Source organism: Ochotona princeps, chromosome 24 (assembly GCF_030435755.1).
Source record: "Ochotona princeps isolate mOchPri1 chromosome 24, mOchPri1.hap1, whole genome shotgun sequence".
Classification (NCBI taxonomy): domain Eukaryota; kingdom Metazoa; phylum Chordata; class Mammalia; order Lagomorpha; family Ochotonidae; genus Ochotona; species Ochotona princeps.
In genome coordinates this window covers 28,244,665-28,270,903 of record NC_080855.1, presented here as the reverse complement: position 1 = coordinate 28,270,903, position 26,239 = coordinate 28,244,665, and the positions used below count along the sequence as shown (strand labels likewise).

The 26,239-nt window shown below is 55.3% G+C and overlaps 1 protein-coding gene and 1 long non-coding RNA gene across 2 annotated transcripts in view; one reads left to right on the top strand and one right to left on the bottom strand.

Annotated features, from left to right (window-relative positions):
• Positions 1–26,239, top strand: part of LOC131483243 (uncharacterized) — a 148,177-nt gene that overhangs the window by 20,350 nt on the left and 101,588 nt on the right. The gene's annotated exons all lie outside the window — the stretch shown is intronic.
• EIF4H (eukaryotic translation initiation factor 4H) lies at positions 5,400–24,961 on the bottom strand. The gene is made up of 6 exons (XM_004587007.2): positions 24,791–24,961; positions 12,094–12,281; positions 10,840–10,904; positions 10,652–10,748; positions 6,974–7,111; positions 5,400–6,861 (listed from the first exon to the last, which is right to left on the bottom strand). The coding sequence occupies exons 1-6, from the start codon at positions 24,847–24,849 to the stop codon at positions 6,722–6,724; spliced, it is 687 nt and encodes a 228-aa protein (XP_004587064.1). The 5' UTR covers positions 24,850–24,961; the 3' UTR covers positions 5,400–6,721.

Genomic DNA, 26,239 nt, shown 5'->3' with positions numbered 1-26,239 from the left:
GACCATGTCCTTGACCTGGCATTCAAGGTTTCAGGAAGCTAACAGCTGAGGTGCCTGAGCACTGGGCCACGAGGAGCAGGGACAGTCATCCCTTGGGTTTGTCACGCAAGGCGGTGCTGGAATCAGCGACTCTTTCTCATAGGCACAGTTTTCCTGGGGCCCCATGGGCTGGGGACCTAGGCCACACGCAAAGGCCGGAGCTTCCCTCCACAGTAGCAGTGGAGGGGAGGAGCTGAGGTCCAAGAGAGGCTGCGGCTGTCTAAAGTGCAGGTGCCTCCTTCTGCCCGGTTCCACACCCAGGTCCCCTAGTGGCCTCCCAGCCCAGCTTCTCTCCCTTGCAAGGCAGTCAAGCAGACAGAGAGGCACAGACCAATGTCTAACACCACACAGCAAGGAAGCCACAGCGGCCCAACCCCAATGCGATACACTCCCACTCCCTTCCTATTGGGAGTTGGAAAAAAATACTTGTAAAATATGGGGGCCTAGCGGTGTGGCCTAGCGGCTAAAGTCCTTGTCTTGAACACGCCAGGATCCCATATGGGCGCCAGTTCTAATCCCGGCAGCTCCACTTCCCATCCAGCTCCCTGCTTGTGGCCTGGGAAAGCAGTTGAGAATGGCCCAAAGCCTTGGGACCCTGCACCCGTGTGGGAGACCCGGAGGAGGTTCCTGGTTCCCTGCTTCGGATCGGCGCGCACTGGCCGTTGCGGCTCACTTGGGGAGTGAATCATCGGACGGAGGATCTTCTTTGTCTCTCCTCCTCTCTGTATGTCTGACTTTGTAATAAAAATAAATAAATCTAAAAAAAAAATTTGTAAAATTTCAAAAAGAGGTCAACTTGGAGCTGGCATTGTAGCACAGGAGGTTAAGCCCCCACCTGCTACATTGGCATCCCATATGGGCACCAGCTGGTTCGAGTCCTGGCTACTCCACTTCTGACCCAGCTCCCTGCTAATGTACCTGGGAAAGCAGTGGAGAATGGCCCGAGTGCATGGGTCCCTGCAATCACAAGGGAGACCAGGAAGAAGGTCCTGGTTCCTGACATCGGAGTGGCTCAGCTCTGGCTGTTGCAGCCTTTTGCGGAGTGAACCAGCAGATGGAAGCGCGCTCTCTCTCTCTCTCATTATCTACCTGTCACATAAATCAATCTTTGTTTAAAGAAAGAAGTGAACTTTATGGAACTAGGTCTGAACTCCTTGCAGTTTCTCTCTCGTTCTCCCTTTCTCTTTCTCTCTGCCGCCAAGCAGGCGGGGTAAGCTTGTAGGGACAGGAGGGTGGCCCACAGCCCTGAGCAGGCCCCAAGGGGCGGGCCAGGCCAGGTCAGGGAAGGGAGGGGACCGGCAGGCTGTGGCTCTGCAGGCCAAAATAGCATAAAGGGAAGTGGGTAGTTTTCGTATGAACGAAGGCTTGTGCAAGGCTGTGGGGGGAAGGGAAAGGGGAAGGGGAACCCATGGGTGGCCGAGCCCCCCGCGTGGAGCTACAGCCCTCGCAGACCATCTCGGCCCCTCTGCCAGACCTGTGCATGCTACACTTGGGGAAACTGAGTACAGCAGGAGCTGTGGGGGTGTAAAGGAGATATGGGCTTTGGGCTTGGGCCTCCTGGAGGGCTCCCTGAGGGGTGAGGGGAAGCAAGGTAGCAGACAGTACAGCAGGGGTGAGCGAGGGCTAGCAAGTGGCTCCAGTCCCCAGGGAGGGGCCCCCCCGCTCTGGGCAGGGTCTGGGGTGGTGCCAGGGGCAGTTACTTGCCACTGGCTTGGGGCAGGACCTGGGCCTGCTTGCCCAAGCCAGGGAAATGTAGAGTCCCATTTCACCAATGAAGAAACTGAGGCTGCGGAACTCGCCCTGGGCGGCAGCTGGCCACCCAAGCTCTGAGCCACCTGTGAGGGGTCTCAGACAGGAAGAGCATGAGGCTAGGGTCTTCTCAAGCGGATGGAGTCCCAGACCCAGGCCATCCCCTGCCTGGTTCCTGGCCCTGGTCTCCCATAGTCCCTACTGGCTGCTAAGTGTTCTTGTGGGGTCTGGCAGGGTAGAGGTGGGGGGAGGGAGAACAGGCCCCGGGGCTCCTTGCCTGCATCAGCCAGACCCCAGCCACCCCACCCTGGGAGAGGCTTACCTGAGAGTCAGGAGAGCATTGTGGGCCCGTGTACCTGCCCGAGGGGACGCCAGCGCCACTTACACTGGCAGGCAGTGGGGTGAGGCGTTGGTGGCTTCCTGTCAGTTCTTCCTCATACATCCGCCGCACGGCCGGACAGGCTCTAGGGACGAACCGACGAGGGTGACAGAGAGTCGAGGGGGCGGGGAGAGACGACCAGGCCCAGGCACGCGCAGGCAGAGCGCAACCGTGCGCGGGCGTGCTTGCACGAATGCAGAAATGCAGACGCAAAGATGGGTAGACAAGGTGAGGAGTACACACACACACACACACACACACACACACAGAGGCGGGCAGGCCCTCAGCCTGGGAGGGACCAGGAGACACAGGCAGGGCTGCTGCTATGGTGCAGCCAGTCAGCACCCGATCCGAGCGCCAGTTCTAGTCCTGACTGTCACGCTTCCCATGCGGCTTCCTGCTGGTGTGCCTAAGAGGAAACAGAGGGTTGGTGATTCCAGTGCTTGGGTCCTTGCCACTCAAGTGGGCGACCCAGCTAGGGTTCTGGGTACCTGGCTTTGGCCTGGCCCAGCCCTGGGTATGGGGATCTCTCTCTGGTGTGCAGAAAATACATGCCCAGGGCAGAGTTGATGGGCAAATAAGCAGACAGACGGACAGAGGGTGGGACAGTCAGGGGCACTGGAAGCAACAAAACAGGAGCCCTTCCTGACCCTGGCCCATTAGCAGAGGCCCTTCCCCACAGGACACAGGTGAGGCCCCTGGGCCGGGAAGGGCAGGAGCAGTGAGTACAGGACGCAGGCAGAGTTGGTCACCAGCCTGCACCTGCCCAGCAGCCCAACCACGGGTGCACAAACTGGCTGGAGTCACCTGCACTTTTGTTACATAGGTGACTGGCCCCGGAGCTTGGGATGTCCTGGCAGCTGGGAGAGGGCGGCAGGTGCACACCCAGGAAGCCGCAGGCAGGGAAGGGCTCTGTGCACAGGTCCCTAGCTCCTGACCCAAGGCTGGCAGACTGTGGGTGCTGTCCCACCTGCCTGGGGAAGCCAGGACAGCAGGGTTCTAACGTATGTTTCAGGAGCCAGGACTCCTCTAAGCCTGGGTTCTTTCTAGGGGACTCCCTCCCTTCATGGCCTTCAGTTTCTCATTCAGCCTTTGTCCCTAGAGGTGCTGACCTGGATGGGAACCTGGTTTGCCCACGGCTGCCACCTGGTGGAAGGGAAAGGCAGCACAGCTTAGGAGCTGGCTCTGCGTGGCAGGTGTTGGCGCCAGAAGGCAGCTTCAGCCAGCGCCACCTGCCTTTAGGGCCTATACTAACAGCAGCATAATCTACAATAGCAGACATGGAAACAATCCAGATGCCCATCCAAAGAGCAGTGGTTAAAGAAACTGTGGGGGCCCGGCGGTGTGGCCTAGCGGCTAAAGTCCTCGCCTTGAAAGCCCCGGGATCCCATATGGGTGCCGGTTCTAATCCTGGCAGCTCCACTTCCCATCCAGCTTCCTGCTTGTGGCCTGGGAAGGCAGTTGAGGACAGCCCAATGCATTGGGATACTGCACCCGCGTGGGAGACCTGGAAGAGGTTCCAGGTTCCCGGCTTCGGATCGGCGCGCATCGGCCCGTTGGGGCTCACTTGGGGAGTGAATCATCGGACGGAAGATCTTCCTCTCTGTCTCTCCTCCTCTGTGTATATCTGGCTGTAATAAAATGAATAAATCTTTAAAAAAAAAAAAACAAAACTGTGGAAGGGCCCGGCACGATAGTATAGTGGCTAAAGTCCTCACCTTGCACGCACCAGGATCCCATATGGGGACAGGTTCTAATCCTGGTGGCCAGCTTCCCATCCAGCTCCCTGCTTGTGGCCTGGGAAAGCAGCAGGGGACGGCCCAAAGCCTTGGGACCCTGCACCCACAGGGGAGACCCGGAAGAGCTCCTGGCTCCTGGCTCTGGATTGGCTCAGCTCCAATCGAGCCGTTTGGGGAGTGAACCATCGGACGGAAGATCTTCCTCTCTGTATATCCGCCTTTCCAATATAAAAGCTAATTTTTAAAAAAAGAATTTGTTAAAAAAAAAAACTGTGATACATCTACTGCATGGAATATTATTCAGCCATTAAGAATGAAATGACACAATTTGCAGCCAGCTGGTCCCAACTAGAGACCATTATGCTCAGTGAAATAAGTCAATCCCAAAAAGAGAAATACCTTATGTTCTCTCTAATATAAGGAAACCATTGTGCAAACTGGAATCTACAGTGATGGAGTAATGCAGACTACCGTATCCAGATGTGAAGACAATGCGCCCAAAGTGGGGCATGAAAAAAGAGACTTAGACGGGAGCCACGTGGCCCAACTCAACCAAGACTTCACAAGGGGTTTTCAGACTCCAGGTGGCCTTGAACATGTAAACTTGTATGGTGACCAGACCAACTTCTGCCACGGCAACTTGGAAGACCTGGACCATCTCTCTGTGGATCCCACATCTCCAGGGGCCCCTTACAACATCCCGTTTCAGCACGAAGCAGCCAGAAAACATCCGTGGCCCTTTACCCCTACAGAAGTAGGATGTGGGATTTCAAGAGGGGGGTCTGAGACCATCCAGGGCTGCTGAAGTCTTTGCCCACCTTCAGGTGGGCGGCACCAATGTTGCTTACCCATTTCCTAACTGATTAAGAGACCACCAATGGAGAACATCTTACGTGTAGGCCCCCTGCCCAACAAGGAGGGGTCAGGGAATGCTTAAAATCCCAAGACCCTTCCTCAAACCTTTGGTGTCTCTCCCTCCCCTTTCGAGAGGCAGCCTACCTCCTGGCTCTCTCTGGAGGTGCTTTCCCCTTCCCTGCTCACCTGGTCCCTCTGCAAATAAACTTTTCTGGCTGCAGCAGAAAAAAAAAAATCTGGGTCTCCCAGATAAAGTTGCAGGCTCCTGGCTTTGGGACTGGCCCAACCCTGGATATTGTGGCCATGTGTGGTGCCAACCAATGGGCACGAGACCTGCCACTGTCCTTCAGGGCGAGAAGGGCAGAGGGATGGGCAGAGGGATGCGCACAGAGCCCGCACAAGCTGCATCAGCCCAGATCCAGGGGTCAGGGCTCCATTCACAGCTGCCACCCAGCTGGCAGATGCCCCAGCGTGTGGACCCATTTGCTCGCTCCAAGGCAGAATCAGTAGGAAGCTGTAACAGCAAGGTGTGGTGGCGCCTTAGTCTGGGTGCCATGACACCTGCTCTGCTCACTTCCAGTCGCTGACAGCACCCTCCACGGAGAGGTCAAAACTCAAAAATAAAGACAAGCATTAAATATTACGTAAGGTTTTCTTTATTTAAAAGATCATTCACAAAATACCATATCCATAGATTCACTTTCTGTCATAGAGCTGAATGTGTTAAGTGTTTGGAATTCCATTCTTACATTTAAAAGTCATTTGGGCCACCCAGGAGTTTGGATGAATTTGCCTTGTTCTTTATCTTTTCCACATTGAAGATGTAAGTAGGTCATCGGAAAGCTTCGGGTTTGATTACAACCACGCAATGCATGTCTTTCTTAAGTTAAGTGTTGGTGTTACACAAATGGTTCTTATTGGAGAAGCAGGGGGGACAGGAGGAGGAGGGAGAGGAGAAGGGAGTTCTGGAAACTGCTGACACCTTGCAACCAAGACAAAGAGAAGCCAGGGCCGAGCCGGAGCCGGAGCCACCATCTACGCACGCTGCCCTGCCCTGCCCAGCAGCCCGGCCAGCCCCGGCTCCAGCTGCCCCCACAGCGCCTCTTGGGTGCTGGGGACTAACCACCTGTCCCCAGCCCCAAAGCTCCTGCCTTGGCCCAGTCCTGGGGAAGCGCCCACACCACACGCAGACACAGGCTGTCTCTCACAGTCTCTACAGCCACCTGTGGACCTCGCCTGCACTGCAGAGTGGACGCAGTTCTGAACTGAGTGAAGCCCGGGGCGGTGGGCAGCCCGACTTCTCTTCGTCACCTACGCTAGGGCCACAGAGAAGCACAAGGGAGACGCAACACGCAGGGACACGGGGTCTGGGGAAGGCCTCGTGGGCACAACTGCCCTGGGAGCACAGGGTGCCCCTATTTCCACACTGCTCTTCCTGGCTGTCCCCTCACCATGAGGAGCCCCAGGTCCTGGTGGCACACTGCCTTCCCCTTAGCTAACAGCTAATGCCCTCTTCAGTGCCCAGCAGTACAACTCCACAGGCAGGTCAGGAGAGTGGCACTGAGGGGCCCCGGCCAGCGGCCAGGAGGCTGGCTGGCATCCAAAATAACCAAAATAATCAAAATAAAGAGAAGTAGCCAGGGAGTGGAGGAGCAGCACCTGACCCAGCCACGCCCAAGGGGGGCCGCCCTGGACTCCCCCAGAAAGCCATGTGCTGGCGGGAAGACAAGGGGTGGCAGGGAGCAGCAAAAGAAAAAGGCATGGGACAGGCACAGAGAGCTACAGCAAAGCCAAGAATGTACTAAAAACCACTTGTCAACAGCTGACATGCATCCACAAGCCCCGTGCTTCCAGGGCCGGGAGCGGGGGCGCGGGGCGTGGCCGGGGAGCTGCGGGGGGCCACCCCGCCTCTCCTCTGCACCCTGCCCCAGGTCCCGCCCTCCCTCCCCACAACCCAAGCTCATTCTTGTTCCTTCTGAACCACTTCCTCTCTGGGCCGGGCTCCCCCGAAGATTGCAGAGTTAGGATTGGCGACTTGATTGAGGGGTGTGGCGACTGTCCGAGGTTTAAGCTGGAGCCGCGGTCTCTGTGCTCTCTCCTCTGGGGGAGGAAAACCACAAGGCTTACCGAGGCTTGCCTGAGAGGGGTCCGCCACTCCACGGCCAGCCCGACACCCGGAACGCCCGGCCTGGCCCGGGCACCGCGCGCCTACCTTCTGTAGGTTCTCTGAAATCCATGTTGGGGCCGCGCAGGGGCGGGCCGTCCCTGAAGCGACTCCCCATGGGCGGGCCTGCTCGCCGGTCCCCAGGGCGACTGCCACCCCGGCCTCCTAAGAAGTCATCCCTGTAGCCTGCGGAGAGAGGGGGACGCTGAAGGAAGTGTGCAGACCCGTGCCTTGGGAGGCCAAGCCTGGGGGAGCCCAGCAACTGCAAGGTGCCCCACATCAAGTTCCCACGTTAACAGAAGCTCCCGGGAAAAAGCCAGCCTGCTGTGAGCTGCACTCAAACCCGGCTTAAAGCCACTCTCAAAGATGTCCTGGCAGGCTTCAATCAATCTACAAGGCTGGGCAAAGGGGCAACATGGAATTCCCAGCTAGACAGCACAGTGTGCAAAGCCCGAGGCAAAGAAACGAAGACAAGGTAAGGGCGTGAAGTCACCACTGGGCGCCACTCCGGATGCCCAGTCGCTGCTGCAGCCACTCCACCAGCATGGGGCACACAAGGCTGGACAAGGTAGGTGCCTGGAGGTACAAGGCAAGCCCCTCCTCGGGCTCATTCCCCACCCCGCGGGCACCTGCTTCTCAGCAGGCACTGCATCTCACAAGGTGGGGGCGATCCACCTGATTCATGCATCCAGCGAGCTCACCGTGTGCTCAAAGGTGCCTGTGTTTACCCATTCCCGGAGGGAGCCTGAGCCCTGTCTTTACCACGTGCTTGTCCCAACCAGCCAGAATGCCTATTCACACATGCGCCTACCACCTAGAAAACACAGGCGTACCCCAGGTCTGTATGGGGGTGCACTGCAATGAGGAGGGCACAGGCTCCTAGCCAAGGGCAGAGGGAGGCACCACCTCTGCCTTCGCCACGGAGCAGAGCCAGCCATTTTGGTCTCCTGGAGCAATGGCTCCGTGTCCCATAGCAGCTCCACTACAAGTCAGCAATGGAACCGACTTGCGTGTGAGGGTTCTGCACTCCGATCAAGATGTCCGACACCCAGTTCTGGGACTGAGGGTGCGGGGGCACCTCACTTGAGCCTATCCCGGAGGAATCAGTGCTCCATACACTCAGACCCTCTTAGATGCTCAGAGCCAAGCACAAGGCCCCGGCCGAGGTCTTCTCATCGCAACACTACAGACCTGCCCAACACTCAGCAGATTTGCCAACATGGAACCCCACATGTTCCCCCAAGTCTGCTAAGAGGCACTGGGCATGGCGGCCGCGGAACTTGTCTTCCAGAGATGGAACAATCCCAGTGGGCAGCATTTTAGCCTGAAGCTCTCAGCATACACCCCGCATGGTGAGGCAAATCGACAACGGTCCTGGCTGCTCTGCCAGGCATGCGACAGGGCCAAGAGGGAAGTTGGCGCGCAGGACATGCCCGGTCCCAGGCTGCCTGCAAAGCCTCTTCTGAACAAGCCACGGCAGAGCCGAGCAGGAGAAACCAGACTCCCGGCAGCTGTGCCTGAAGGTAGGACGCTTTTAGTTGCTTGCTTCTTTGCAGCTTTCCTTGTTGCTCAGGTCTTCCTTCCTTCCTACCTACCTACCTAAGCATATGTCATTTTTAAAACCTGCATCACTCTAAAGGGGGAACATGACTCATTCCTGCAAACAGTGTATACAACACCTGAGTACCAACAAGCACATGAATCCTACAGTTCACATGCGCTCTGGGGAGGTGGGAGGGTGAGGCGGTGACTCGGGCTGTGGCCACTGTCACTGTCTGGCCACACAGCCCCGGCCGAGCCCACGGCAGCATGGCGCATGGGGAACGCCCAAGTCCCTGGAGCTTGGAACTGCCATGCTGTTTCTATGGCACCCACGACCCCACAAGTGGCAGCAGGTCAGCTGGGGCAGAGACCAGCTTATATGTGACACTACAGGCTTACTGGCTACGGCACCCTTTTAGGGACAAGCTGCCTTCTGATTGGCTAGAGGACACTTCAATCAACCCACAGGGCGAGTCCTGTTATCAGCTAGATCAGTGCTGCAAAGGAACTGTAGAAAATTCCAGAAGTGGGGAAGGTGACGGAGTCTGTGGGAGCATGGATGTTCCCATCTGACACAGGGCAAGTAGCCCTTGTCCAAACTGAGCAGGACCAGAGGGTTTAGATTCTGGAACACTGGCAAATATTTGCATGATGAGTCATCTTAGTATGTGACTCAAGCCTAAAGAAGAGCTCACTGGACGCACGTACACCTTGCAGATGCAGCCTGCAGGGGGCCTGTGTTCCGCGGGAGGGCGCACTGGGGGAGCTGGCACCTGTGGCACCAGGATTGAGGGTGTGCAGCCTGGGCTGCTGAGGGGGAGCCAACCACTCCCATTTGTAAGCAAGGAACTGAGCAGACCTGCCCTTCCTTTTTAAAAAAATTTACTTCTTTTACTTGGAAGTCAGAGTTAACAGAGAGAGAAGGAAAATTACGAGATCATCCATCTGCTAGTTCACCCTCCAAAATGCCGCGATAGCCAGGATTTAGCTGGTGCAAAGCTAGGAGCCAGGTCAGGTCTCTCACGTGGGTGAGTGCAGGGTCCCAGGGCCTTGGGACATCCTCTACTGCTTTCCTGGGCCATTAGCAAGGAGCTGGATGGACAGTGAAGCAGCCAGGACTCCAACTGGTGCACACATGGGGTGCCGATGCCATAGGTGGAGGACCAGCTTGCTGCACCAGCATACGGGCTCCTGGAATTGATGTGCTCATCATGTGTATGAATTATTTTCATGATGGAAAGGGCTGGGGTTATGGGGCGGCCAGTTAAGCCTCCATCTGTTACAGCAGCATTCCATTACAGACACCAGCTGGAGTTCCAGCTGCTGCATGTCAGCCCTGACTCCCTGCTGATGGCTGGGAAAGTGCTGGAAGCCAGTCCCAGCAGTTGGGCCCTGCCACCCGCGTGCAGGACCTGGACAGAGTTCCCAGCATCTGGCCTTCGCCTGACTCCGCCTTGGCCACTGTGGCCATTTGGGGTGTGGACCAGGGAATGAAGATCAATCTCCCTGTACCCCCTTGTCTTTCCAGTAAGAAAGAAAAGTAGAAAGAGCAGAGGTAAAGAAACGCATGGCTGGCCAATCTTTCAAGCAGAGGCCTGGCAGGCAAAGTGACCCTTGAATGGGGCCATCACTGGTGGTAAGCTGGGCCGCATTCACCTGTCACGGAGCGACAGGGCTCCCCACTCCTCACGGGCATAAGGCCTCCAGGACCACTCTTGACCAGATAGGAAGGAGTCCCAATGAAGAAGCTTCTAGAACCCCCACACTCCTTTTTTCTAGAAGTACCTGTTACCTTGTTCCGCCACATAGAAAAACACTGACAAGCATGCCTGATTAGTGGAGGCTGAGGGGTAGTGCTGGGTGGGCTTGAGGCCTGGGCCTGGCAGGAGGTAGCACAAGGTGACAATGCATGGTGCCCAGGACACAGGCTTTCTTGTTTTGCTTGCCTGCATGCCGCCAAGGCAAGCCACAACTGTGAAAGGCATGGAGGAAGCAGTCCAGTCAGGCCACCAGAGATGGGGTGTGCAGAGACACTTCCAAGGTTGCCAGGTCACAGTGCAAGTGTCGGCCCAAGTGTGATGGGAGCCCGAGGAAACCTGAGCAGTGGCCCCAGGGTCATGGCGACAGCAGCAGTGTTTATTCCAGCGTTCCCCCCGCCACCCCAGCTTTGGCAGAGCCAGTCACCTCTGTCATCTGGTCCACCTTTTCTGAATCCAAAACCACCTTTGTCTTGTTTTCTGCCTTCGGCGATATCCACACGAAGTGACCGATCGCCCAACAGCTAGCGTGACAAGAGGAGAAAAGTTATCAGTACGGGTGGGCAAGCAGAGCGAATGGGCCAGCTAACAGGACAGAAAGCCCGGGCCACTTACTGCACCGTCATACGTCAGAGCTTCCTTAAGGGAGTCCACTTCATCGAATTCTACATAGCAGAATCCTGGAAGAGAAAACAGAACCCCAGGCGCCCGGGTCAGGCCAGGCCGGCCATGGGAGTGCACCCGCTGCCCCCATCTCAGATGCCCGTTCAGCCGCACTCAGCCGTCACAGCCTTGCTGACCCCACCTGCCTGTGAGGAAGCAGATCTTAGGGCTGTGGTTCCCTCTCGGGGTTCTCCTGGCCAGGCCCACCCATCACACAGGTGCTGAGGCTGGCCTCTTCCCAAGCCTTCGTGCCTGGCCCCCCACCTTCCCTCTGCACAAAATCTGCCTGGATTACGACAGAGTGGTGCTGGCTTCTGGGTTAATCTAACTTGAGGAATGGATCTCAGAGAGCTTGGATTTGAAAAGGGCTAAAGCACCTATTAACTTGTTCCTCGGGTAGCGGATCCTAAAATTTGTCCCACAAAGCTAAGTATTACATTGCTAGCATCTAGTGCAATCTTCCTTGGGTGTTCATGAAAACGCAAGTCCAAGTGTGTGTTACTGCCACCCCGCGGCTGGGCTGGCCTTGCCCTTCACTGCTGCCTGAAGTTCAAGCCTGGTTAAGTAGTACTGCCATGCCCTGCTGCCCACTGGTGTGTCCTTGCCTTATGCACCTTTCAAGCCCAGCAGACTGCAAGGCCTTTTGAGGGCTAGAACCCAGACTTCTGCTCCCACCTGTGTGAAAGTGGGGCTGCCCTGGCTGCAGACCGACTCCCACCCCAGGCTGAATCGGCAAGGATAGCAACTGAAAAAATGATGTTCAAATTCAGAGTAGCCCCAGACATGCAAAGCTGAAGAGGACACTTGGAGTGCAAAACCTGTGGCTGCTGGCCCAGCCTGAGGCTGGCTCACCCCCGGATGGTCCTGAGTCTACACCTTAGCTCCTGCAGCATCCCAGGCCACTTCAAGCAGCCACCCCCTCCTCCACATGCAGTTCCCAACAAAGCTCCCAGGGGTGGACAGCCGGGACCTCACTGGCTCTCCAGGCAGCCAATCGCTGATGCAGGCCACGACTCTTGGCCAATCAGCACAGCGTGAAGCACTGTGATGTGAAGAGCCGAAGTGAAGCGCCCAGCTGCACCAGCGCTGATCACACAGGCAGTGCCCCCATCACATGAGCGTGTCCACCTGCACTCCCCCATACCCACCCCCATCCGAACCCTTTAACCTGGAGCAGTATGATAGATTGCTGATCCCCAAACTCACCTTTAAACTTGTCTGTGTCTTTGTCTCTGACTAGCCGTACACTCCTTATGCTGAGATCCTTAAAGATAGCGTCTATGTCGCCCTGCACCGTGTTAAAAGGTAGATTTCCTACATACGCTGTGTAGGGCGGCTCTGTGGGCAGCTCCTTCTGGCTACGGGACCCATGGCCTCCAGCACTGCCGCGGGACCTAGGAGGGGACAGGGACAGGATTCAGTGTGAGAGCAGGTGTCTTCCACACAGTACACCAGCACAGCACCCAGGCCTAATGTCCGGTGACACTGTCTTACCATGTGACAGAATCACAGGCTACCCCGCATGTCTGGGGGAGGGGGTTCCTGTTGGCGGGGAGAAGGGAACAGAAAGGTCTACAGCAACACATAACGTATGCAAACATCACACAGCACGCCCGCCTAAGACACCCAGCCGAGCCCAGGTCTGCAGGGCTTGCACACCTTGCACCTAAGCCTGCTCCTCCATGCTTCTGGGTCAGGAGGATGCTCGCACTCATGCCATGCGTGCAGCAGGGCCACAGGCATCCCGGACCCCGCTCTCTGTGCCCCGATGTATCTGCAGCTGTCATGGACCCACTTATACTGTGCCGTGCTACTGCACTCACCTGCTGTGCCGGGCCCGGGTTTACGGATCCCTAGCCAGCTTAACAGCCCTGCAGAGCCACTCCACCTTGTCAGGCTGTGTGTAACACCTACACAGCCCCTGCATTCCTGAAGGCTAACAACTTCTGGGAGCACACACACGGCCCAAGGCAGGGTACAGTGACGATGGCTATTGCCTAACCTATAACATGCTTGTCTAAAAAAGTTAACATAATTGAAACAAAACAAACACAAACAAACAAACAAAAAAAACCCAAGACCATCACTGGACATTTGTGCAAACCCAGGCCTGGGTGTGGGCCCCCTGTATTGGGCAGCAGGGCCCCCAGGGACACTGGCCTGTGTGGATGGGCTCAGGGCTGACAGGAAATGCAGCACACGGGAGGGCTGTTCCTTCTGCCTCATTTGCCTGGGGACCCATATGGCTCTAAAAATAACATTGATTGAAGCCAACAGGCAAGCAAGCAAACACACAAACGGGAGTGTCAACTGCACCGTGCGAGCCGCCCACACAGCTTGCGCGCGGCCTGAACCAGAGCCAGAGGCAAATAGCTTGGGGGCAACAAGATCTTCAAGTGCCCCTCAGTGATCACCCTACTAATGATTTATTATAGAAGACCTACCAGGTCTGACAGGTGCCAGCTTCACTAGACAAACTGCTTCCCAGTTTCCACGGACGCTCCAAATATATCCAGGGCAGGAAAGACCGACGCAACAGAGGGACTAGCAAACGTGACAACTAAGGCTTTGTGACACAGCTGATGGACAAACATTAGTAAGGTGGCCCTCATGTGGACACTACTGCTGGCCAGGTTAACTCAAAAGTCCCCACATTGCAATGTGGCTGGTTAAACTACCATCTGCATGTGACCCCATCCCATAAGTACTGGTTCAAGTCCTGGCTGCTCCACTTTTCATCCAGCTTCCTGCTAATGTGCGTGGCAAGACAGGATGATGGCCGGAGCTCTGGGCCACCACTCGGTGGGAGACCCAGATGGAATCCCACGCTCCTGCATTCCACCTGGCTCAGCCACTTGGGGAGTGAATCAGTGGATGGATGATCTCTATGTCAACCTCTCTCCCTCTGTCACTCTGTCTTTGAAATAACAAATGTTGAAGGAAAAAAAAAATAGTTGAGTAAAATGTTGAGAGTCAACATTTCCTTTCTAATGGGTCAAGGTCAAGAACCTATGTGCAGGGCCCGGAGCGATAGCATAATGGTTAAGGTCCTTGCCTTGAATGTGCTGGGATCCCATATGGGCGCCGGTTCTAATCCTGGCAGCTTCACTTCCTATCCAGCTTCCTGCCTGGGCCTGGGAAAGCAGTGGGGAGGATGGTCCAAAGCCTCGTGACCCTGCACCTGTGTGGGAGACCTGGAAGAGGCTCCTGGCTCTAGATAGGCTCAGCCCCAGCCACTGCAGCCATTTGAGAAGTGAACTAGCAGGTGGAAGATCCTTCTCTGTCTCTCCAGAGGTTTTGCCAACAAAAACAAATCAACCTTAAAAAAAATTCAGGATGGAAAACTTGAAAAGTAGTCACTCTGTTTAAAAAAAACCAGTGGGCACTCACCATCCTATGTGTCAACAGCTGACTGCTGGCCTGGGCAGCAGCTCTCCGCTGTCCTTAGGAGCACACTGCACGTGGCCACGCCACGTGGGTCTAATGCTGGTGTCTGTGGGCACACAGCAGTTTTCCTCATCCATGTGGACTGGGCCCCAAGACCCACCGAGGACCCAGAGTCAGCGCAAGGCCTTGTGTAAGCTGTGTTCCTCCCTACACACTCACACCTCTGATGAGTTGAGTCTACCAATCAGGCTGCGTGAGGGATGAGCAAGCCACAAGTGCAAGAGCCTGACAATAAGCTGCTAGGAGTTCCTTGAGTACAGTTCCGCAGAAGCTCTGGGCTATACTCAATGCCAGCAGGGCTCCAGGAGGGAGAAGGGCAGTGGGGTGAAGACGGGCTGCTGGGCATGGCCAGGAGGTGCCCCCAGCCCGCACATGGGTAGGCGGGTCTGGCAAAGGGAGGATTCAAGGCCCAGCAAAGTCTCACACTGGGAAGAGCTCATCAGGCTACTCGGATCGTCTTATCGTTTCAAATGCACTGTTTTCGGAATTTTCCGTTTCTCATTTTGGATGGCAGATCTGAAAACCTAGAGAATCAGGCCCTCATGTTAGGGGTGTTGGAGAACTCCAGTGTGTGCAAAAAAGCTAAATTGAAAAGAAAAAAAAAAAAGAGGCGAGAACGAGGAAGAGATGAGATGGCTGCTGGGTGTCTGCAAGGACAGTAGAGGCAGGGAGGGAGGCTTGTCAGTGACCGCATGGGGACTTCCGGAGGGTGACGAATGCAGGCCTGGACAGCTCAGGCTACCTCTGCCTGAGGACAGGAGGCAGCTGAGTGATGCTTTTAAGATGATGGGAGGGCCCGGTGGTGTGGCATAGCAGCTAAAGTCCTTGCCTTAAAGGCCCCAGGATCCCATATGGGCGCCAGTTCTAATCCCGCAACTCCACTTCCCATCCAGCTCCCTGCTTGTGGCCTGGGAAAGCAGTCGAGGACGGGCCAAAGCCTTGGGACCCTGCACCCGCGTGGGAGACCTGGAAGCGGTTCCAGGTTCCTGGCTTCGGATAGGCATAGCACTGGCCATTGCGCTCACTTGGGGAGTGAATCATCGGACAGAGGATCTTCCTCTCTGTCTCTCCTCCTCTCTGTATATCTGGCTTTGTAATAAAAAAATAAAACTTTAAAAAAAAATAAAAAATAAAACAACAACAACAAAAGATGATGGGAGTCTAGAAAAATGCAGGGCACAGTGGTGGCTCTGGTTATAGGGAAGACAGAAAGATCTGGTTCTGGCAGTTTTTGAAGTGAGCTCAACATTCGGAAGAATCGCCCAGCAGCCACCTGGTGACGTCATCCTGGAGCCTGGAGGCCACTCGCCACCGGTCGGCCTGCTGCAGTCAGCCCCATGGATTGCTCCTGGGGTCACCAGGGCAGGGGGGAAGTGCCTTCCAGGAGAGCTGGTGAGTCTCTATGTACCGGCACCGCAAGATACCCGATGGGGGACACACATAAGAGGACGGCACAATTCTTCCCTCCCCCCATCACTTCAATCCCTGAGACACAGTTGGCAGCAGATTTAAGCCCGGGGGGAGGGTGGGGATGAACTACCACAACACACACACAGCATCACATCACATCGCATTGCTTGCTTGCTTGGTTTTTAGCTTGCTCACGGACTCCCACGAGGAGCAGGTGCCCGGAGACTTGAACCATCCTCCACTGCTTTCCCAGGTCACATGCAGGGAATTGGGTTGGAAGTGGATCAGTGGGACTCCTCGCTGCTGGGGATACTGGAGCCACACAGACAGAGGCTTAGCCTGCGCTGTCAGCGCCCAGCCCCCGCTGCTGCTCTCTTAACAGGCTAGCAGAGAGCCCCTTCCTGTGTTAGCGCACCACGGGCACACTGCACCTCGGTTTTCACGTCCGCTACTTTATAAATATTTCACATCCTGACTTTATAAACAGGTTTAACTGACTATTAAAAAGTTCTTCAGAAACCACTGTGTGCCATATAAAAGCCTGATGACAATTCCCAAATGATCACGGGCACACAGAACATGCTTGAGGCTACACTGAGCAGCATCTCACGGCGGGCAAACAGAAATCGGGCACATGGAGCTGGGGTGGGCACGGGCCCTTCCCTGCCAAAGCACAGCCAACCCCTGCCTGCATCACCTGCCCGCCCCCAACCCCTACTTCTCAATGTGTCCAAGTTTTTACAGCAGCAAGTTACACTCAGGAAGATTTAGGAGGTGCAACTTTGAGCTCCAAGTGTGATCCATATCTTTCGTGGACAAAGCCCTTCTCTTTGCTCACCTCCACCCAAGTCAGAACACTCAACCCATGCTGAAACAGGCAAGAACCCCAGACTGCCTTCCTGCCCCCAGGGAAGCTTTAGGCCTGTGGACAGTAGACACATCATGAGCAGAAGCCACGAGGCTCCAGGGAGGCAGTGTGAACTGATTCCGTAGGGTGGGGCGACTGGAGCAGGCAGTCACAGGAACCCAGTCAGCAGGCAACAGGACACCAAGGCAAAGGGAGGAGAGGGGGGGGCCTACAGGAGAGTGTGGATGATGGAGGTGGGAGTTTGTCCAGTAAGCAGGTGAAACCAACCTGCAGTGTCCCACACTCCCAAAGTGGCAAAGAGAGGAAGGAAGGAAGGACAACCTGCTGAATTCTCCTGGGACAGGATTTTATAGATTTCCAGGGGAAAAAAAAAATAAAAACAGATTTCCAGGGGACTGAGACACGAAAGAGCTGAAGCACATCAACTCAAGACAATAGGAAAGAGGTGTGTGGTGGCTCAATAGGCTAGTCCTCCGTGGGCACTGGTTCTAATCCCAGCAGCCCTGCTTCCCATCCAGCTCCCTGCTTCGGATTGGTGCAGCTGTAGCCATTATGGCCGCTTGGGGAGTGAACAGTGGACGGAAGATCTTCCTCTCTGTCTCTCCTCCTCTCTGTATCTGCCTTTCCAATAAAAATAACTAAATCTTAAAAAAAAAAAAAAAAGCTAGTCCTCAACCCTGTGGCACCCACTTGCCATATGGGCACCAGTTCAAGTCCTGTCCAGCTCCAGCCACTTGGGGAGTGAAGCAGTGGATGGAAGATCTTTCTCTCCATCTTGCCTTCCCTCTGCAAATCTGCTTTTCCAATGAATACATATCTTTTTTTTAGAAGATTTATTTTTTTTTTTTAGAAAGGCAGATCACATTTACGTAGAAAAGCAGAGACAAGGACCCTCTACCCACTGGTTCAATCCCCAAGCAGCCACAATGGTTAGAGCTGAGCCAATCCAAAGCCAGGAGCTTCTTCTGGGTCTCCCCCATAGGTCCAGGGTCCCAAGGCTTTGGGCCATCCTCTATTGTTTTCTCAGACCATAAGCAGGGAGCAGAATGGGAAGTGGAGCAGCTACGGCACAAACTGACGCCGATATAGGATTCCAGTGCTTACAAGGTGAGAATTTGACCACTGAATCATTGCACGGGCCCTGAACACAAACCTTAAAAAGCGTTAGTTAACACTGAGGAGCACTGGAACCATCACCAGCCACACCTGAACGTGGCTTGCAATGGAGTCCCTGCTAATGCATCTGGGAAGGTGAGAGGGGACGGCCCAGCGCCTGGGCCCCTGCTGCCTCGAGAGACCTAGATGGAGCTTTGGGCTCCTGATCTTGGCCTGGGCCATGACCGGTCATTATGGTCAATTGGAGTGAACCAGCCAGATCTCTTTGGCAAGCTGCCTTTCAAGTGAATACACCTGTAGAATCCCAAGTGTTTGGGGCAGGAGTGAAGTAGAGTCAACCACTGTGACGCTGGGGAAAACGGAACATGGAATAGGTATTATGGAAACTTTGTTGTCATTTTTAAGCCCTTACCTGTTAGACACTCAAGTGTGGCAAGCATCTAAGACAGAATGACAGAATAAAGAGAGAAAGAGAGAGAGAGAGATGGATCCTCCACCTAACAGCTTTGTCCCCAAACACCAGCAAAGCCAGGGCTGGGTCAGGGCAAAGATAAGAGCTTAGAACTCTCCTATGTGAGTGGCAGGGGCACCTGCTGTGCCACAAAGCCCCCTTTAGTCAAGGGGTGTGCCATCCTGCCTCCCTGACAGACTGTGGCTTGCTAATGTCCTTACGGTACAGCTCACAAAACAAACATTCATCATAATATCCCACACTGAGCGGCGCAGTCCTACGCTGTTCTTAGCCTAGCACAGCCACTCATGAAGAGCCCACGATGAAGCTCCCAGGCTTGAGTCTGGCCCAGCCCTGGCAGCTGTTGTGGCCATTCGGGGAGTGAGCCAGTAGATGGAAGCTCTATCTAACCCTGCCTTCTAAATAAACTATTTTTTTTAAATCAAGTTTATTGGGTTGGCAACATGGCAGAGCAAATAAAGCTGCCATGTTAGTGACACCCCTTATGGGCGTCAGTCCCAGATGCTCCACTTCTGATCCAACTCCCTGCTTGTGGCTGGGAAAGCAGGAGAGGAAGGCAGTCAAAAGAACCTCCTCTAGGTTTCACACAAGGGTGCAGGGTCCCAAAGCATTGGGTCATCCTCGACTGCTTTCCCAGGCCACAAGCAGGGAGCTGGATGGGAAGTGGAGCTGCCGGGACTAGAATTGGTGCCCATATGGGATCCCGGTGCATTCAAGGCGAGGATTTTAGCTGCTAGGCCACACCACCAGGCCCCAAAATAAATAAATCTTAAAAAAAGAAAGAAAGAAAGAAAGAAAGGAAGGAAGGAAGGAAGGAAGGAAGAAAGAAAGAAAGAAAGAAAGAAAGAAATCAATCAATCAATCAATCATGCAGGTCACCCGCATGGGAGACCTGGAGGAAGTTCCTGGCTCCTGGCTTCAGAACGGCGCAGCACTGGCCGTAGTGGTCACTTGGGGAGTGAACCATCGGACGGAAGAGCTTCCTCACTGTCTCTCCTCTCTGTACATCTGACTTTCCAATAAAAATAATCACGCAGGTCCCAGGCCAGCTCGCCAGCCTTTAGTGTACAGACGTCCAAGGTGGTGGTGTCACCAAGGAGGTTCCTGCAGCCACAGGGCACGTGTCGACGTCTCACGACGCGCATGCTGTTCCTCCGTGAGTGGGCCACCCACTCACCACAAAGGCTAATTAACCAGTCACAGCTTAGTAGAGGATCCACCCAGAATCTGAGACACGGGGAGGAGACACTGGACAAGACAGTGGAGACAGTGAGATGTTGGGCTCCCCACAACAACCAGCAGCGAGGCAAGTGGGCACAGGCTCTGTCACCACAACCAGCGCCGAGGCTTTAGCACCCCTTGCCCTCCACGGATGCGGCCACAGAAGAGTGGATTGTCCCCATTAGTGCACCCTTCCCCACATTCTAAGGGGGCAGAAAGAGGCAGGCACCAGCAAGCAGGGGTGCTCACCAGCCAGCCTCCAACAAGGCCACTGGTAGTCACCCGCAGCGGAGCAGCGGGCGCTGGTGGCGGGGGGGGCAGTGGCTGCGAGGCCTGCCCTGCAGACGCCGTGTCCCTCAATTGGCACTTGCAGAAGGGGCCCTGGTCAAAACTGGGTATCACCACATGGGGAAACTCATGGAACCCAGGACGGTGAACTTAAGGCTTAGAGGTCACGGCTGCCACTCAATTCCAGACAATCCTGCTTAGTCCACATCTTGAGTGTGCCACCCAACCCCCCAAGTGACCCCCAGGACGCAGGAAGCCAGCCACCATGAATCAGAGTCCGATCTTGGACTGTGACCCACTAAGAGACTCAGGGTTGGGGTCCAAAGCCTCCCAGAATGCTACGGTTATTTTCCAACAGAAACATAAACTTCACCAAAGTAACTGGAAATATATTAATTTCTGGGAATCTCGGAAGTATATGAAATAACCCAAGCATAAATTCTATAAGAAATCAATTGCTCGGGGCCCGGCGGCGTGGCCTAGCGGCTAAAGTCCTTGCCTTGAAAGCCCCGGGATCCCATATGGGCGCCGGTTCTAATCCCGGCAGCTCCACTTCCCATCCAGCTCCCTGTTTGTGGCCTGGGAAAGCAGTCGAGGACGGCTCAAAGCTTTGGGACCCTGCACCCGCGTGGGAGACCTGAAAGAGGTTCCAGGTCCCGGCATCGGATTGGCGCGTACCAGCCCGTTGCGGCTCACTTGGGGAGTGAAACATCGGATGGAAGATCTTCCTCTCTGTCTCTCCTCCTCTCTGTATATCCGGCTTTCCAATAACAATAAAAAATCTTTAAAAAAAAAAAAAAGAAATCAATTGCTCACATGGACTCAGTACTCCCCATTGTGGATGTTACTCTAGTCCCAGAGGAAAACATTTCATGCCTGCAAAACACAACAGCTTCTTTCCTGGCTTCAGAAAGGCAGCCAGGGAAAGCTAGCTTCAGCTAATTCAAAAGGACTTTTCCCACCCTAAATAAGCCAGGGATTTAAGACATTTGGGAATCCTAGCTCCAGAGTTCCCAATTCCTCGGCATTTTCTGGGATACTCTGCCACACCGCCTCGGCTTCTGCCCTAGATGCCCCACACATAAGTCACCATCGCGCATGCGGGGAACTCACTCCAGACCACAGTGCTAGCGCGCAGTGCAGACACCCTCACGCTTAGCTGCCCGATTCCATTGCCAGGGCTTTGCCGCAGCTCTCGCACAGACCTCTCGTTAAACCCAGTGCTGTCTCTTTGGTGAGAATTTTCACAGAGGAGAAAAGTCCGGCCCTGTGGCGCCAGCACACCCAAACATGGTGGCACGTGCCAGCCCCAAGCGCCTTCAGCACAAGCTTGTCCACAGCCTGGCTGTCCCTCCTACTGAGTCAACATGTAGAAGGCTGGGTGCAAAGGATTTGGGTGCTCAGAAATTGAGACGCGAGATGCCAGGCCTAAGTCCCACAAAACTTGAAGGTCAGAATTCCACACTGCCTAAAGGAGACCCGAGAAGGCAAGCTGCATCTCCAGCCTCATCTTCTAGGATCCCAGTTCAGCTGTCTGAATTCTGGCTACCTTCCAGGCCCACCCCAGGAATGGTTAAGCACGCTGAAGGATGTTGCCATTAGAAATCTAAAATAAGGGCCTTACACAGTAGCCTAGTGGCTAAAGTCCTCCCTTGCACACTCCAGGATCCCATGTGAGCACCGGTTCTAATCCTGGCAGCCCCGCTTCCCATCCAGTTCCCTGTTTGCAGCCTGGGAAAGCAGTCGAGGATGGCCCAAAGCCTTGGGACCCTGCAGCCACGTCTGCAATCCAGAAGAGGCTCCTGGTTTCAGACTGGCATAGCACTGGCCATTGCAGCCACTTGGGGAGTGAATCATCGGATGGAAGATCTTCCTCTCTGTCTCTCCTCCTCTGTGTATATCCGACTTTCCAATAAAAATAAATTCTTAAAAAAAAAAAGTAAAATCAGTGTCATTCTACATGGCATGACCAAGAAAAATGAGAAGTTGGAGCCTCAGAAAGATAACTGAGCAAACCTGGCACAGGCAGCTCCTGATGCACTGGGACCTGCACACACCCCTGGGCTTCATGACTACTGGGAAGCACAGCCACCACAGGTTAACACACATCACCACCACAGAGTATCCAGAGCGGATCAAGAGCCATGCTTTCCAATGACAACTGCCCATTCCAGGGCTGCTGTGGATGGTCATTATCCACCTGGTGGGGGGGAGGGGAAGTGCCTCAGCAACCCCAAACAAGGTGGTCCAAAGTCAGCCCCGGTGGGGGACCCCAGTGCAGCAAGGAGATGCCTGATGATATAAACACTGTTCACGTGTCCAGCATCAAGCACGGGGCCAACCGAGTTTCAGAGATCCTACCATTAAGCCGGAGCCCCAATCCAGTGAGGTTCAAGTGCACTGACTGCGGGGTGAGGGGGAAGCAGCTTTTCCAAGGACCATGTCACTCCACATGGGGTCTTCTGGGAACTCCTGTCCCCCTCAACCCTGACTCAAACTAACAGGTTTCAAAAATGTCTTTTAGGAAACTGAGCCAACACTCTGTACTTTTACAGGACTATGAAGCCAAATGGAAAGTTCTGTGAACAAGACTCTTCCCGTGGGGCCGGCAGCCCACATGCACGCCAGTGTGAGTCCCAGATGCTTCACTTCCCATCCAGCTTCTTCTTGAGGTCTGGGAAAGTAGCAGAAAACAGTCCAGGTCCTTAAGGCCCTGCGCCCGCAGGGGAGACCTGGAAGAAGCTCCGGGCATCAGATCAGCTCAGCTCCGGCCATCGCGGCCAGTTGGGCAGTGAACCAGCAGATGGAAGATCTTTTCTCTCTATAAAATCTGCCTTTCAAATAAAAATGGATAAACCTTGGAAAAAAAAAAAGCCATAGTGACATAGGACTCTACCCAGCACTTCTACTTTTCCTCATCTGAAATGACTGGCATCTGAAAAGGACCTCATTTTTTCTTTAAAGATTTTATTTATTTTTATTGGAAAGTCAGATATACAGAAAAACAGAGATAGAGAAAAAGATCTTCCACCTGCTGGTTCACTGTCCAAGTGGCTACAACAGTCAGAGCTGAGCTGATACAGTGCCAGGAGACTCTTCCAGGTCTCCCACAGGCTGCGGGGTCGCAAAGCATTGGGCCGTCCTCGACTGCTTTCCCAGGCCACAAGCAGGGAGCTGGATGGGAAGCGGGGCTGCCAGCATTAGAACTAGCGCCCATGTGGGATCCCAGAGTGTGCAAGACGAGGACATTAGCCACTAGGCTATGGCACTGGGCCCCCCACTTGGTAGTCTCATCTCTGAAGAGAGAGTAAATAGAAAAAAAAAAGAAGTAAATTTAAAAAATACATAGGGAAGAGGATGGCACGACGGCCCAATTGGCTAAACCTCTGTCTGCAAGCATCAGCATCCCATACAGGTGCCGCTGGCTCAAGTCCTGGTTGCTCCACTTCCCATCCAGCTCCCTGCTTGTGGCCTGGGAAAGCAGTGGAGGACGGCCCAAAGCCTTGGGACCCTGCACCCGCGTGGGAGACCCAGAGGAAGCTCTGGGCTCCTGGCTTCGGGTTGGCTCAGTTCAGGCAGCTGCAGCCATGTGGGGAGTGAACCAGTGGATGGAAGATCTCTGTTTCTCCTCCTCTCTGTATACCTGCCTTTCCAACAAAAATAAACAAACCTTTAAAAAAAGATTTGATATAACAGAACCACCTCATCGCAGCCTCAGGGCACCACAGTATCTCCAATCTGAGTCCCTGAGTATCACTCTACCAGAAACAAGAACTTGTTTTCTGGGTGTTTCCAAAACGACTGGAACGGGGAGACCCCCCCACCCCAATCCCTAGTGACACCCAAACATTGGGATGACCCAGGCACAAACCTGATGGCAGGCAACCTACCCCAAAGGCAACACAGGCATGTGACCTGACCTCATCTTGGGTTTTTAATTAGCAAATAAAATTTTCTTTGAAATCAGAGGCAGTTCTACCTCTTGCACTGGCCTAGCTGTGGCACTGGGTGTGGGCTCCTGTCCCAACATAAGGTCCCCGAGTCTCTTCCAAACCCAGGCTCTCAAAAAACGATCCTTCTTCAGCCAGAAGTCACCTGGGTGACCACGGGTCACTTCGGCAGGTGCCATTGTGTGTGGTGTGGTCCTGGGAAAAATGCAACCCTTACCGGAAGAGCCCAGAGAGCCCCAGCGTGTCCTTGACAAACGGCACGGGGCGTGGACACGCTGGTGGGGGGGAAGTGAATCCGCTTTTATTCTTTTCAAATCCACAGCGGCTTCCTGGCATTCCCAACTAGTAATCACGAATTTTACCCCCCTTTTTAAACAAGACGCTTCACATTTTATATAGAGAGACAGTCTGCATTTGACCAGAATCAAAACTATTTCTTCTCCAGGCTGGGGGAGGAGGGAACAAAACAAAAAATTCTGCCAGCAAGCACGTAGCACGTGTCTGACCCAAGAAAAGATCTCGCAGGAAAACGCCACCCTGTGTATGTTTTGTTCGTCTTCCCGCTGCCTGCAGGGAGGTTGGGGGGGAACCCCGATTGTGTCCTGGGCTTGCAGCCGGCACATCCCTGACTCGCTCGGCCCGGACCGTCCCCAGGCTGTGTGGGCCCCATGGCTAAGGGGGCCAGGCACCCGCAGCGCCGGAGGCCGGCCAGGCTGTGGCCCGCAGCCCGCGCCGCACCCCGGGGCCCCGCGCCGGCTCTGCCGCAGGGAGACGCTGGGGCTTCGGGCAGGACAGCGGACACCCGTCTCCGGGCAATGGGCACCGCGGCGACCGGACTCCACCCCGGGAGACAGGAACACAGGGGATCCGCCCCACGAGCTAGATCCCCAGAGGCCTAACCGCCCGCCCGTGTCCCCCCGACCCCGAGCGCGCCATTTCCAGGCCCCGGCCCTCCCGGCCTCTCCTGCGGGGAGCCCCGGGCTGTGTGGCCCACCCCAGGGACGGACGCAGGGAGGTCGCCGCGCAGAGCAGGGGAGCCCCTCCGTCTCCGACCCCTTCTCCAAGCTCGGCTCTCCTGGCTCCCGCGCTCGGCGAGGGCCCGCGCACGCCCGGCCTGCCCGGCCGCCTCACCCTCTGCCACCGCCGAAGCTGCTGTAGGCCCGATCGTCGTAGGTATCGAAGTCCGCCATTTGCCGTCTCCGCTCCGAGGAGGAACCAGGCTGAGCGAGGAAGGACCCCGCAATATAACTCCCCCCACCCCCCGCCCCGCCGCCGGGGCTGTCCGCCGCGCCGCCTGATCGCAAATCGCACGCACGCACGCGCGCGCGCGCGCACGTACGCCGCGCCGCGCCCGGCCTGGGCCGACGGGGGCCGCTGCTGGGCCGGCGCGCTCTGCGGCCCACGTGGGATGGCGGCGGCGGCGCGGGGGTCGCGCGCCTGGTCGGCCGGCCTGACCCATTGTGTGCTGGCCCCGTGGCTTCAGCCGCGGACGCTCCTGCTCCCGTCGCCGCCCCGCCCTGCGGTGCGCGCCGGCTCCCTCACCCCCACTCCCACCGTGACCCCGGGAGCCTCAGCGGATGGGGGGATGAGGGTGTCTCCGGATCCGGGATCTCCTTGGGAACGTGCTGCCTGTGGTACCCTAAACCTTGCAGGACTTCCCCCTCCTCGTCCCCCGACGGCCTGTCCATCCCATACATCTCTTAGGACCGATTAGAAACCACCTGCCGCGCCGCCCCCCCGCAGCGGGCCACTTGCTCAGGGGCCAAGGGTGGTGAGGGGGTGTGAGGCGGTGTGGGTGCTTTGCAGGCAGGTGTCCTGTTCGATCTGCACACTGCCTGGCCCTGATGTGGGCGTTCGAGCCGCTCACTTAGGCCCATGTCGTCAAATTCACCCTTCCGCTGTGTATTTCGTTGGCCTTGTCGAGAAGGGGGATCCATCTCAGGTTTCGGACTGTGCTGAAAGCTCTGGCCTGGCTCTCCCCCTTGGGGTCCCACAGGGCTTGGTGCATGGCTAACAAACAGCTGGATCCAAAGTGGTGCAGCTAGGACTCAAAACTGCCCCATTGCAAGCAGTGACCACCTAGCCTACGGGGCCACAACTCCAGCCTCCTCCTCTTTTTTTTTTTTTTTTCAAGTAATAAAACATCATCAAATAAACAGATTAAACTTGGCCTGGGAGCCTCAGCCCCATCTCTTGGGTAAACACCTGCCAGGTTTGTAGTCTCTTTAGCATCTCAATGTTGTCAGCTGCAATCTATTTCAATCATGTGAGGAATAAAGTAAGTGTCTATACAATTCCTGGTGTGCATATATTGGTCAACCTGGTTAGGTGTATACCTATATAATTTACATTTCTGTAAGACAGCTGGGAGGAAGCTCCTGGCTCCCTGCTCCAGATCAGCTCAGCTGCAGCTGTTGCAGCCATTTGGGGATGAATCTCTGTCTCTCTTTTTAGGTCATAATAATAAAAGATGAAAAAATAGAGCAGGAGAGAGCTCCTGGCCCAGGGGCGTCACAGCAGAATGCATTCCTTGTGTGTTTGTGACATACCTGTGCAGCTGCCCCTTGCGCAAGGGCATAG

Excerpts from the sequence above, each read along its gene's own strand:
- EIF4H (XM_004587007.2), bottom strand. The coding sequence starts at position 24,849 with ATGGCGGACTTCGATACCTACGACGATCGGGCCTACAGCAGCTTCGGC. Across the intron at positions 12,282-24,790 it reads AGCTTCGGCGGTGGCAGAGG|GTCCCGCGGCAGTGCTGGAG; the intron begins GTGAGGCGGCCG and ends GTCCCCTCCTAG. Across the intron at positions 10,749-10,839 it reads CTCTGACGTATGACGGTGCA|CTGTTGGGCGATCGGTCACT; the intron begins GTAAGTGGCCCG and ends TTGTCACGCTAG.